At 46.1% G+C, this 12,933-nt stretch overlaps 2 protein-coding genes across 6 annotated transcripts in view; both read left to right on the forward strand.

Moving 5' to 3' along the window:
* The window catches only part of ACTG2 (actin gamma 2, smooth muscle), a 23,947-nt gene extending 21,592 nt beyond the window's left edge, over positions 1-2,355 (forward strand). For 2 of the 3 annotated variants that reach the window (XM_007459386.1, XM_007459388.1), the window contains one exon: positions 2,134-2,355. In XM_007459386.1, the coding sequence (XP_007459448.1) occupies positions 2,134-2,277 (144 nt within the window). In that variant the 3' untranslated portion in view covers positions 2,278-2,355. The remainder of the gene's footprint in view (positions 1-2,133) is intronic. The other variant, XM_007459387.1, reaches the window with a different exon arrangement.
* Positions 2,356-9,399: 7,044 nt separating this feature from the next.
* DGUOK (deoxyguanosine kinase) overlaps positions 9,400-12,933 on the forward strand; it is a 36,315-nt gene continuing 32,781 nt past the window's right edge. For 2 of the 3 annotated variants that reach the window (XM_007459391.1, XM_007459390.1), the window contains exon 1: positions 9,400-9,618. In XM_007459391.1, coding sequence (XP_007459453.1) covers positions 9,477-9,618 — 142 coding nt within the window. In that variant the 5' untranslated portion in view covers positions 9,400-9,476. The remainder of the gene's footprint in view (positions 9,619-12,933) is intronic. The other variant, XM_007459389.1, reaches the window with a different exon arrangement.

Genomic DNA, 12,933 nt, shown 5'->3' on the forward strand with positions numbered 1-12,933 from the left:
GGGAAAGAGGGAAAGAAAAGAAGGAGGCAACACCACACCATCTTTAAACTTTAAACTTTAAACTTTAAAAAGGACTTGGGTGTCACCCCAGAGGAGGGTGAAATTTCCAAAGAGAGAATGTTGGCTATAGGACAGGCTGCTGGTTCAAACTCACAGGAACATTCCTTGATTCCTGGACAGCCTCTGATGTGCTGTCCCATCTTGGTCACAGCCCTCCCACACAATGCTTCTCACTGCATAGCCCTCATCAGAACGGGAGCCCACCTGTCTTACCACTTCTCCCCAGCCTCTGGTCCCCAAGCAATCAGACAGACACTTTTAGGGCTACTACAGGAGTTAGGAGTAAAATAGAGATAACAAATAGGTTGAAAGTTACAATAAAGTCACAATAAAGTTGGTCTCTGGGGAGTAGGCCCGATCTGAGGAAGTGTGTTCTCTATGTCAGTATTCTAAGAACCTTCTTCACAAAGGCTTTCCCCCTGCCTAGCAGATGGTGCTTGGCACAGGGAAGCAGAGCAGGCCACCAGAAAACAGGTGAGCAGCGGGCTCTTCTCACCCAGAGCCAATTGGAGCAGCCACGCTTACTGAGGTCTGCCACATGGGGGGCAATGTGCCAGGCCTGGGGCAGCGGCTTTTTACTAGGACCATGTGTCAGGATACCACACCTGATTCCAGTTCAGCAGGTCTGGGGTGTCCCCATCACTTACACTTATAAATGGACACCAATGATTTGATGCATATTCCAATTTATGAGCCACTGCCCTGAGTTTAATAACATTGCCAGCCTTCCAGGAGTTTAAGATCTGATTAGTAGACATGATCAATGGAAGAACAGCTTAAATAAGACCAGAGGAGGGGAAAGCACACTGCAGGCAGGGGAAAGAGAGTGAGTAAGCAAAGATGCCCGGGGATGTGTGCAGGTACAAACACCCCAGCCACATTGGGCTGGGGGAGGTGAGGCAAGCTCCAGGATATGGAAGTGTGGAAGGATATGGAATATGGTGGGAATGGGGCTGAGATTTAGGGCCTCCAGCCCAAGATAACCCAGAGATTTCTCACAACTAGAACTGCTCAGCAGTAAAATCTGTTACCTTCTTAGTGGCTGTGCCAGTCCCTGAGGTATCTGTCAAAGGAGCAATGAGGTGACTTTTGTCTGCCTGAATAAGATAACTTCTAAAGACCCTACTTATTTAGCTATTCCATGATCTCTGCAATTTAGGAAATATGTAAGGAGATTCTTAGGGGACAAAAAAATCTATTTCATGTCTGGTTTGTTCTAGCACTAAATTCTTAGTCCCTCCAGAAACAGTAATTAGTTGAAGAGTCATGGTCCTTTTAGATATACTTTTAGGTGGAGTTCAAAGTTGTCTGACATGACAACCAATTTCTAAAGGCCAAGCTCAGGAATCCCAGTGGCATGTATGAATTTGAGAACTTCTCAGATACAAGAGACTATTGAGTAGACTGGCTTAGACTCAGGAATGGAGGAATCCCAGCCCAAGCTGCCCATGCATCCAAACTCTAGGCCAGAACAGAACAGCACTCCCCTTACAGATGTTTGTATTGGTTAGCTATTGCTGGGTAACAGCAACTATGAAATTTCAGGGCACGTAATAATAAGCATTTATTGCTCATGCATCTGCAGGTCAGCTGGGAGTCAGCTGATCTAGGTCAAGCTTGGCTAGACAGCTCTGCAGGCCCAGCCAACTCAGGTCAGGGGCACATCTCTCATTGTGGGGCCCAGGCTGAAGGTCCAGTAGCTCTTCAAGGGAAAGTCTTCTCATGAAGATGGCAGAGACACAAAAGAGTGTGCCTACCTGCATGCCTGAAACACATTTCTAGCCCCTGTGTCAAGTCTGCTGACATCCCACTGGCCAAAACAAATACAGGGCCCAGCCCAAAGTCACAGGGTGGAACACTGAACTCTTCTCATGGAGGGGCAGGGGGATGGGGTGGGAGGGAGAGTGACAATCTGAGCAATAGTCTAATCTACCACAAGGTTTCTCCTGTTCCTTTCTGACCACAGAGGCTGTTCTTTTCCAGGGCAGTCTGGCAGTGTGGTGAGATGATTCCTGGACCACCTTCCCTATTCCTTGGCGACTGATCATGATTCACCACATTTGCTCTTTGCAGATTATTGCTCCCCCAGAGCGGAAGTACTCGGTCTGGATCGGAGGCTCCATCCTGGCCTCTCTCTCCACCTTCCAGCAGATGTGGATCAGCAAGCCAGAGTATGATGAGGCAGGGCCCTCCATCGTCCACAGGAAGTGCTTCTAAAGTCAGAACAGATTCTCTGGGGGTCTCCTTGAGACTTCTCTGTTAACAATCATGAAACATTAAAACCTACCAGCCTTACTTCTCTGTGTGGTGCTCTTTATTTTCCTGGGCTGACTCTCACACACAATGCTAAAGGCTTTTCACACCTATTTCTAGTCCACACAATGACCCTGAGAGGTAGGTTCTATTATTACAGATGAGGAAATTGAGGCTCATAGAAGTTAACACCTTGCTGAAGATCACACAGAGCCAGGGTTAAAATGCAAGTGTATGTGACGCTAAAACCTAGTGCTTCTTCTGCTATACCACCTTATTTCCTTTATCTCGAACATTAGTAAGAATGAGGACTAGATGACTCTTGGAGGGAGGAGGGCTAAGAAACAAGGGCTTTGGGCTTCCCTGGTGGTGCAGTGGTTGAGAGTCCGCCTGCCGATGCAGGGGACACAGGTTCGTGCCCTGGTCCAGGAAGATCCCACATGCCGCGGAGCGGCTGGGCCCGTGAGCCATGGCCGCTGAGCCTGCGCGTCCGGAGCCTGTGCTCCACAACGGGAGAGGCCGCGGCAGTGAGAGGCCCCGGGACCCCCAAAAAAAAAAAAAAAAAGAAACAAGGGCTTTCATAAATGTAAGTCCTTGTACTCAAGGGTGATACACTAGAGACTGTGAACAGAAAGGGAAACGCAGGGCTTATAGGCTGTAACATGTGAGTGGTTCAAACACAATGTTATTTAAACTTAGGTGAAGGATGGTCGTAGTGGGCTTAAGATCTCTATGAGGTCCTTTGTCATTGAGGACTGAGTTGTATTTTGTCCCAAAAACTAATCAAGAAAGGAGCAGCATCCCAAGGAAGAATATTTTCTCCTCCTGCACTCCTGTTCCCCCTCCCTCTTGTCCTTTTCTCTCTGTCTCTGTCTCTGTCTCTCTCTCATTACTTGCTACCCACTCCCTGACCTTGGTCAAGTCTGTTTCATTTCACAAGTATTTACTGAATTTTTGGCATCTACAATTACTGGATGAGGCCAAATGGGATTTATGTACCCCACAAAGATGATTCCTGCCCATCAAGGTCACACTGCATAAAGGGGGAGACAGACACATACATATAAGACAACGATTTGAGGTGAAATAGAAGCCCTCACAAAATACTATGAGAAAATATGGGATAACAATAACAGCTAACATTGACTGAATGCTTATAATATGCCAGGCACTAGGTTAAGAGCTTCCATGGATTTTCTCATTTAATCCTCACCACAGTCCTATGAGGCAGGTACTAGTGTCATTCTCATTTTATAACTAGTTTACTAGTTAACTAGATTGCCCAGCTAGTTATTGGCAGAACAAAGTCCCTACTTCTGCCTGGTGTGCCCTTTGCTCCTCCCACCTGGCCAGGTCCCATACTTGATGCTCCTGAACAGAACCCACCTGGTCTTCCCAGACACACCCATTTGGAGACAGTGGAGCCCAGTGGAAGCACACGGACCTCAATGTCAGACATTCTTCCTCCACCATCCCTGCACTTGTCCTCTGGGGGTGCAGTAGAGAAGCATTTTTTTTTTTAAATAAATGTATTTATTTTATTTATTTACTTCTGTATGCATTGGATCTTCGTTGCTGCGCGCGGGCTTTCTCTAGCTGTGGTGAGCGGGAGCTACTCTTCATTGCAGTGCGCGGGCTTCTCATTGCGGTGGCTTCTCTTGCTGCGGAGCACAGGCTCTAGGCGCGCAGGCTTCAGTAGTTGTGGCACGCAGGTTCAGTAGTTGTGGCTCATGGACTCTAGAGTGGAGGCTCAGTAGTAGTGGTGCACAGGCTTAGGCGGATTCTTAACCACTGCACCACCAGGGAAGCTCCAAGAAGCATACTTTCAAAAACCCCTAGAGGATTTATGTCTTGGGACAGGTTTCCCAGAAGCAGATCCTGAAATGAGGACTCACATGCAAGAGATTTATTAGGGAAGTGCTCTCGGTAGAAATCAGTGAGTAGAGGGGGAGAGGCAGGACAGAAAAGGGTGGCTTCTGCCTGGTCCCCTGAGAGCCCTGGAGTATAAACCTTACTGCAGGCAATGAGCCAGGCTTTCATGGTCACATATCAGTGATAAGTGAAGGTGCTTCCTGGGGGACAGAAAGTCCCAGTATTTCCTCCTGTGCAGGAAAAGTGTTCCAGTAGGCTGAGGGCAGTCCTGCAAAGAAGAGCCACAGGCACAGGCTATTGGGAGAGGAAAGCACAGGGAAGAGGCCGTAGGATGCCCAGGCACAGAGATGCCGTTAGGGCATTGTAGAGAGCTGACCCTCCCTGCTGTGGAGGGGCACGGCAGAATCTCCATGTGGGGCAAGAAGGGGAGAATGACCCGTCTTTCCCCTCCCTACCCCACCTGATCTTACCCCACTTCAGTAAGTGCTGTCCTAGAATTCTGCAGGGGAAGTCACATTATATGCTAGTAGAGAGGAGAGCATGGATTGGTTACAGTGGCTTGAGGAGAGTGTAAATTCAATAGGAAGTCAACTAAATAGAAATAACATCCCAGGCACTGAGTAATGTTAGCATTACCTTACTTATTACGTAATACCTATTGGTTGGTAATGGTGTGGCAGATGTGTTAAATGCTGCACGTGGATTATCTTTCTTAATTCTCACCTCTAGCTGTCTGAATCCAGAGCCCACACTCTTAACCACTCCCTATATGCCTCCTTTTATGATTAGGCCTATCAGTCAGAGTTCATTCAGGTGAGCAGAGCCACCATGCACATTACGGGGATAACGGGGTTATTACAGGAATGAGACTGCCCAAAAGTGGGACAAGCTGGGGAAGTGAAGGTCTGAAGGGAACTGTGGGATGATCAGAGAGGAGTCACTAGGCCTTGAGAACTTGCTGGGATCTATCTGTGGGCACATCTGTCTGTCACAGTATCTGACAACAGAGATCTCCTCAGAGCAGCTGAGGTTCCCATTCTACTTTCCAAATCTCCACCAGGTCCTCTTTTGACCAACTTGAACTCAGAGCCCTGTCAGGAAGGAGATTCTGGAAGCGTACTTCCCAGCTTAACCAAACTGAGTTAGCACAATCCAGTACATTAGAATATCTTTGATGTAGATGAGAATATAACTGACCAGACACCAAGCTGCAGAAGAAAGTCAGGGTCACATTTGTGTATGTTTATCTCCCCATTTTTAATGGTTGCATAGCATTTTGGTAACACGGATCAGTTTACTTGTCAGTAGCACTTCAGAGCTCTCTCTAAGGACTAAGCAGAGTGTCTAGTACATAGCATATGCTCAGCAAATATTGGATGAAGGAATGGATGCTGAAGGACTAGAGTCCCTGTGGGGCAACATCAACTCTTTACTCATAAACTCCAGCAGATATCTGACAATCCTGCAGGAGCAGGAAGTGACCTTATTCCTCCAAGCAAGTGGGACGTAATTCTGCTCACCAACATACCGCTGTTTTCCAGGAAGAACTGATCACCACCTTATTTTCTCCCTTGCCCTGGACAATTCCTTTAATCGCCCTCCTTCCTTGTGCACATTGGGGTGGGGCTCCAACACTCACATTTGTTCCTTGAAAACTTACCTTTTGGCCACAGCTGGGCCAATCAGAGTCTCTCTCCTGGAAATTTGGAATTAAGATCAAGAAAGATATTGAACTTTGATGCATGGTAAACATAATAAAACAAGCATAAAGAAATACAGAGGAGTAGAAGGATCATCAATAATCGTGGGATAACTAACAGGCAAAAGACATTTTAGTTTCTTACTTTACACTATACATCCCCCAAATGTAAAAGCTTTTAGAAGCAAGGAACAGAGTGAGAGAAAATATTCACAAAGGACTCATATCCAGAATATACAAAGAACAATAACAGTAAGTAAAAGACAGATAGCCAATAGAAAAATGGGCACAGGACTTGAACAGGTCCTTCACAAGAGAGGTTACTGAAATTGTTAATAAACATACGAAAAAATGTTCCATTTCATTAATCATCAGGAAAATGCAGATTAAAACTGCAAGACACCATTATACAGCAGAATGAATAAAATGAAGAAAGCTGACAATACCAATTGTTGGCAAGAATGTGGAACAAGCAGAGCACTCACTCACTGATGGTGGCACTGCCTATTGGTACAGTCAACACTGTGGAACTGCATACTCTTTGGGAATATCTACTGAAGCCCAGCATACATCAATTCCACTTGTAGGCATATGCCCAAGAGAAGTGTGTACTTAACTTTACCAAAGAAATATTCAAGAATATTCATAGCGGGACTTCCCTGGTGGCACAGTGGTTAAGAATCCGCCTGCCAATGCAGGGGACACGGGTTTGAGCCTTGGTCCAGGAAGATCCCACGTGCTGCAGAGCAATTAAGCCCGTGCACCGCAACTACTGAGCCTGCTCTCTAGAGCCAGCGAGCCACAACTACTGAGCCCACACACCACAACTACTGAAGCCCACGCACCTGGAGCCCGTGCTCCACAACAAAGAGAAGCCACCACAATGTAGAAGCCTGCACGCCGCAACAAAGAGTAGCCCCCACTTGCCGCAAATAGAGAAAGCCCGCACACAAAAACAAAGACCCAACACAGCCAAAACCAACCAACCAACCAAATAAATAAATAAATTTATATAAAAGAAAAAAGAATATTCATAGCAGTGGTATCTATAATAGCTTTAATCTAGAAACTCTCAAATGTCCATCAAGAGTAGAATGGAGGGCTTCCCTGGTGGCGCAGTGGTTAAGAGTCCGCCTGCCGATGCAGGGGACGCCGGTTCGTGCCCCGGTCCGGGAAGATCCCACGTGCCGTGGAGCGGCTGGGCCCCGTGAGCCATGGCCGCTGAGCCTGCGCGTCCAGAGCCTGTGCTCCGCAATGGGAGAGGCCACAGCAGTGAGAGGCCCGTGTACCGCAAAAAAAAAAAAAAAAGAGTAGAATGGATAAGGGGACTTCCCTCATGGTCGAGTGGTTAAGACTCCATGCTCCTAACGCAGGGTGCCCGGGTTTGGGGATGCTGGTAATGCTGTTTCTTGATCCGAATCTGGGTAATAGAGTGTGCTCAGTTTGTGAAAATTGCACTAAACTGTACACTTACAATACATGCTCTTTTCTTCACTATATATTGTACTTCACTGTAAAATTTTTTTAAATGACTTTTAGGTGCTCTTTTAGGAACAGATTAGTTTCCTGTCTGCACCTAAACCTGCCAACAACTTCCATATTTACCCTTCACAGTGACCCTGAGGGCAATGAAGGCAAGGGAAACCATAAGGGTGCAGACAGCCGCTCAAACTTTTTTGGATGGATATTTTCCCAAGTCAGAGTTTACATAGATAAAGAAATGTAAGTAGTATTTCTACAGAGAGGTGGCTGCGGGGGAGGGAGTGGGGGATGGGACAGACTTTAGCTGCTCCAATATCCTTTAGCGCTCCACCCAGCTTATCCTAAATTTGCAATCTATTTTTTAATAGATTGTGCTTAATATGATATATAAATGTCACTTCAGCCATCCCATATAAACAACAATATAGGAAAAAGGTCCTGTGCCTGCTCTGCAAACAGTTACCCTGAGACAGGAAGGAAGGGGGCAGGGCACAGTCATTAAAAGAATGGCACAACCATTAAGAAGAACAGGATTAGACCCTACTAGGCCCAAGATGGCAGAAGAGCTGACTTCCAGTAGACCTGGAGACTCATTACACACTCACTGTAATACATTAGCATGTTAAATGACATCCACAGGTGCCATGACAGTTCCAAGGCCAACCAAAAGAGGCCCAAAAGTGGGTGGTGCCCCAATTCCTGGAAATCCCCACCCCTTCTCCAAGACGTTAGAATATTCCTCTCACTTGTTAGCCTATGAAATTACCCAGCCCTTAAAAACTAACCACCCCCGCACCTCTGGTGCTCTTGCCTTCTGAGATGGCCCACGCTCTACAGAGTGGGTATCTCCCTAAATAAACCTTTCACTTTACTATATCTCGCTCTTGAATTCTTTCCAGCGAGAAGTCAAGGACCCTCACTTGGCAGCCTGTCCCAGGGACTCACCCGAGACCTGGGATATGACCATCCTCTCGTGCCCCACTTTTTCCTACAACAGTCCCAGCCACCAGCCCCTCCCCAAACCTTCTGGCAATCAGATTGGTTTCCTAAAAACTCCCATGTCTAAGAGTGCTGCCGGAATGCCGGATTGCCTGTTAACTCCTGGTTTGACTCTTGTGGAAGTCAAGCGGGGAAGGTGGACGCACCCTCTGACAATATTTCATAAATCCTTAGTTCTGAAGTCATTATGACCATGGAGTGTGGCAGGAAAAAGCCAGTCTGGCAGCAGCTCAGAATTGTCCCTGTCCCTCTGCAGAACACAATTCTCCACGGACAGCTAGACTCCAGTTCTATACACCAGCAAATCTCTCTCTGCCCTTGCTCTTCTCAAGCTTTTACAAACCCTATTCTGAATCCCCACCAGCCACCCCCCCACCTCCTCACCCCGGCATGGTTCAACCCCACAGAACCCAATCTATCTGGTTTAAATGAGTTCCATACATAGTCCCTAAGCCTCCACCCTCTTTATTCTTACGGAATTTTTGGCTACTATGCAAATAGATTGAGTGAACTTTATTCAAGAGGCAAAATAAGAGGTGGGGTGTAATTGACAAACTAATTTGTTAATTTATTCAATAAGGTGCCAGCATTGTGGTGCAAGTTACAGGGAATGGGAAAAAGTTAATTTGTGTAAATCATCAGATTGCATCATTTTCCTACTTAAAACTGTCCAATTTTTTCCCATGTTAGAATAAAAGCCAGACAACAAACACTTGGGGAAAAAAACTCGTTTAAAATTACAATTATTTTTATTTGTCTTTAGTTATGAAAGTTATTCTAAAGCGATACAAAAATGCAAAGGTGATGGAATTCTTGACTTATGTGTCGTTTTAAACGTTGTTTGTCCAGCGGGCAGAAACGGAAGGGGCGAACCGCACAGTACCAACTCCAATTGTCATTAAACTCTCCCGTAACCCCACATTAGGAGTCTTCCTTTCTGCAACACTTTATTACAAACATCGCGATAACAGAGTGGTCCCTTTGGCCCCTCCCCTCAAGCCAACTCAACCCACCCACTTCTCTCCTGACGTCAGCGGCGCGCCGGAGCGCGTGAACACCGTGGGAGGAAGTGCTCTCGGCGGAAGTGATCGCTGCGTGAATCATCGGTGAGATGATCGCCGGCCGGCCCTATCTAAGGCTGCTGCGAGCATCCTCCAAGTCCATGGCTAAGAGCCCACTCGAGGGTGTGCCCCCCTCCAGGGGTCTACACGCGGGGCGCGGGCCCAGAAGGCTCTCCATCGAAGGCAACATTGGTAAGGGCCGGAAAGTAGCTGCCAAGCCTCGGCCTCCGCAGAGCAGGTGCCTGAGAGGTTGGGAAAGGGGCCTGGAACCCCCTCCCTCTCGAGCAGATGCGGCCGGACTGCTTGTTCTGAGCTGCCAAACCTTTCCCCTCTCAAGGTGCGCTGTGGGCCTTTGCCAGTTGGATTTTTCAGACGTCAGGCCTCAGTACTCTCCCACAGGGACAGGTTTATTGAGGCATAAAAGCCACGCAGTCCGTAGATAGGACAAGAGCTAGCTTGTTTTGGTAGAGAAAAATGGAAGCGACAAGGAGCAGGGTGCAATTTCTTTGCTCTCCTAAGGTAAGGTTGCCAGATTTAGGGGAGCAAAAGAGGATGCCCATTTAAAAACTCGTTTCCGATAACGAATAATATTTTAGTGTGTGTCCTATGCAATATTTGGAACATACACTAAAAAAAAAATCTAAAATTCAAATTTAAGTGGGTGTCCTTATTTTATCTGGCAACCCTACCCTAAGAGAGTTCCTAAACTCCAGTCATTCAAATACCACTTTCACTGTTTTTGCCATGTCTCTTTGCTGTTCCCACTATAATTTCTTAGCATTTTTCTTAGAAGCAGCTCACTTTTTAAAGTTAAAAACGTGTGTTAAAATTTAAAATAACTGTTATAAGAGAGAATAGAAGTCCAGTACCTTAAATAAAAATAATTTTAAAATAAAATAAAAGCAAAACATTTCAGTGTTACTAAATGTTTCTGATGTTACTAAATTCTTGCTTGAGGCTTTTACCTGCTAAAGTGCTGAGCCCTAAAAAGGGATTAGCAAGTGTTAAGTATTGAAGACATTCTAGCAGCAAACTGAGAATTTCTCAGTTTACAAATTAAACATATAGCCCTTTGAGCAACTTCCATATTCCAGCACTGTTCCTGGCACTGAGGATGCAGCAGTGAACAGAACAAATAAAAGTCTCTGCTCTCAGGGAACCCTAGTAGAGAGAGACAGACTCTAAACAATATAAAGTAAGCAAAGTAAACAGTATGTTAGATAATAATGAGTGTGATGGAGAAAATTCAGGGATGAGGGATTGAGGGAAGTTGCAATTTTAAACTGAATGATCAAGACAGGCCTCACTGAGAAAGTGACATTTGAGCAAAAGCCTGAAGAAGGTGAAGGAGTGAACCATGTGTATAATGGGGAGAAGAATCTTCCAGGCAGAGGGAAGACCAAGTGCAAAGGCCCTGAGGTGGGAAGTGTGTTCAGGGTACAGGTGGAAAGTCGTTGTGGCTGGAGTGGAGTGCGCAAGGGGGAAGGTGGGGGGAGATGAGGTCAGTTGGTAAGAGGCGGCTAGATTGTATAGACTGTATAGTCCATTATGGATTTTTACTCTGGTTGAGATGGGAAACTGTTGGAAGGTTTGAGCAGTCAAGTGACATGATATGACTTAGATTATAAAAAGATCACTCTGGCTGATATGTTGAAAATAGAAGGTGTCAGGAAGTTGTTGCAATGATGAGTTATGATGTGTTGGACCAGGATGGTAACAGTGGAGGTGGTGAGGAGTGATTAGATTCTACTTTCATTAAAGGTAGGGTACACTGGATTTGGTAACAGGAGGATGTGGGGTATAAGATAAAGAGGGGTCAGTGATAACTCTAATCATTTTGGCCTGAGCAACTTGAAAGACAGAGTTCCAGTTTTCTTAGATGGAGAAGTGTGGGAAGAACAGCCTGGGGGCAGAGGGTCAAGTTTTTGGTTTTAGGCATGTTAGGTTTTTATATGCTTACTAGATATGTAAGTAAGATTGTTGACTAGTCAGTTGGATATATGAGTCCAGAGTTGAGAGTCTCCCTGGACTGGAGTTATACATGTAGATGGTATTTAAAGCCAGGAGCCTGTGTGTGTTGATGAAAAGGACCACGTCCTGGGCACGCAAATGTTAGAGAGATTGAAGCGGTAGGAAGGAATCAGCAAAAGAGACTGAGAAGGAATGACCACTGAAATAGGAGGAAAGCCAAAAGAATGATATGCTGGAAACCAAGCAAAGGTGTTCAGGGAAGGAATGATTGACTGTGTAATACTGTTTAAGTAATGGAGCTCTTTGGTGAACTTGAGCAATTTATAGGAGTGGGGTGGGTGGGTCAAAGTCTGAGTGCATAAGTTCCAGGAGAATGGGAGGTGAGGCATTGGAGACAGTGGGTTAAGACAACTATTTGCAAGTTTTCCTAGAAAGGGGGGACGTGGGGTGGTAGCTGAAATGGGAAGAGGGTTGAAAGGGTTGTTTTTTTCGTTTTTTTTTTTCTTTTTGTAAGAGGAATTAGATGATATTTATAAACTGGTAAAGAGAGAAAAGATTGGTGAAACAGGAGAGAGGATAGACTTTCCAGAGTGATTTTAGTAAGCAAGAAGGAATGGAATTTCTTGCCCAAGTGGAGAGAGGTTGGCTTTACCTAGGAGCACAGTTTATCCCTAATAACGGGGAGAATGGCAACATAAATGATTACTGACTCCAGCAGGCGTGGCAGGAACTTGGTGAAGGTGTTCTGGTTGTGTCTGTTTTCTCAGTGAAATAAGAAGAAAGATCAGCCAAGAGTGAGTGTGAGGAGAGAGGAAAGACATGAAATAGTCTGGTGAGGGCTTCCCTGGTGGCGCAGTGGTTGAGAGTCCGCCTGCCGATGCAAGGGACACGGGTTCGTGCCCCGGTCCGGGGGGATCCCACAGGCTGCGGAGTGGCTGGGCCTGTTAGCCATGGCCACTGAGCCTGCGCTCCGCAATGGGAGAGGCCACAACAGTGAGGGGCCCGTGTACCGCAAAAAAAAAAAAGTCTGGTGAGTGAACAGAAGAAATATAGAATTGCTGGGTGGCGTTAAGGACCCATTTGGACTTAGTGGTCTTGAATTTAAAGTGAGACTAGTCACCACAGCTGTGTGTTTTTCTCCAGCCAAATCAGAAACATTGAAAGGAATGAGCAGGGCTGCCTGCCTCATGGTGTTATTTAAAGATGTTCTGTCCCGTACTTTGGGAAACATGCCCCTAAAGGAAGCTCTGTCCTCAGAGCCCAGAGAGGTACAGAGTATTTCACAAAGTAAGTGGTTTGGACAGACCATCAGGTGAGGTTTGAGCTGCCTCTCCCAATTTTCCTGACCATTTCTTCTCCACCTTTCCAGATTTCTATGCATCCTTCTTGCTTTCTCATGCAGTCCTTTAAGGAACTCACAACTAAGTGGGAGGAGCAGACTTCTAAACATAATTTCTGTGCTGTGTGATGAGTGCTATGTTTGGACATGGAAACTCAGAATCTCTGGGGTAGGAATTCCTACCCTAGAGGAAAGAG

Source organism: Lipotes vexillifer, unplaced genomic scaffold (genome assembly GCF_000442215.2).
Source record: "Lipotes vexillifer unplaced genomic scaffold, Lipotes_vexillifer_v1.1 scaffold51, whole genome shotgun sequence".
Classification (NCBI taxonomy): Eukaryota; Metazoa; Chordata; class Mammalia; order Artiodactyla; family Lipotidae; genus Lipotes; species Lipotes vexillifer.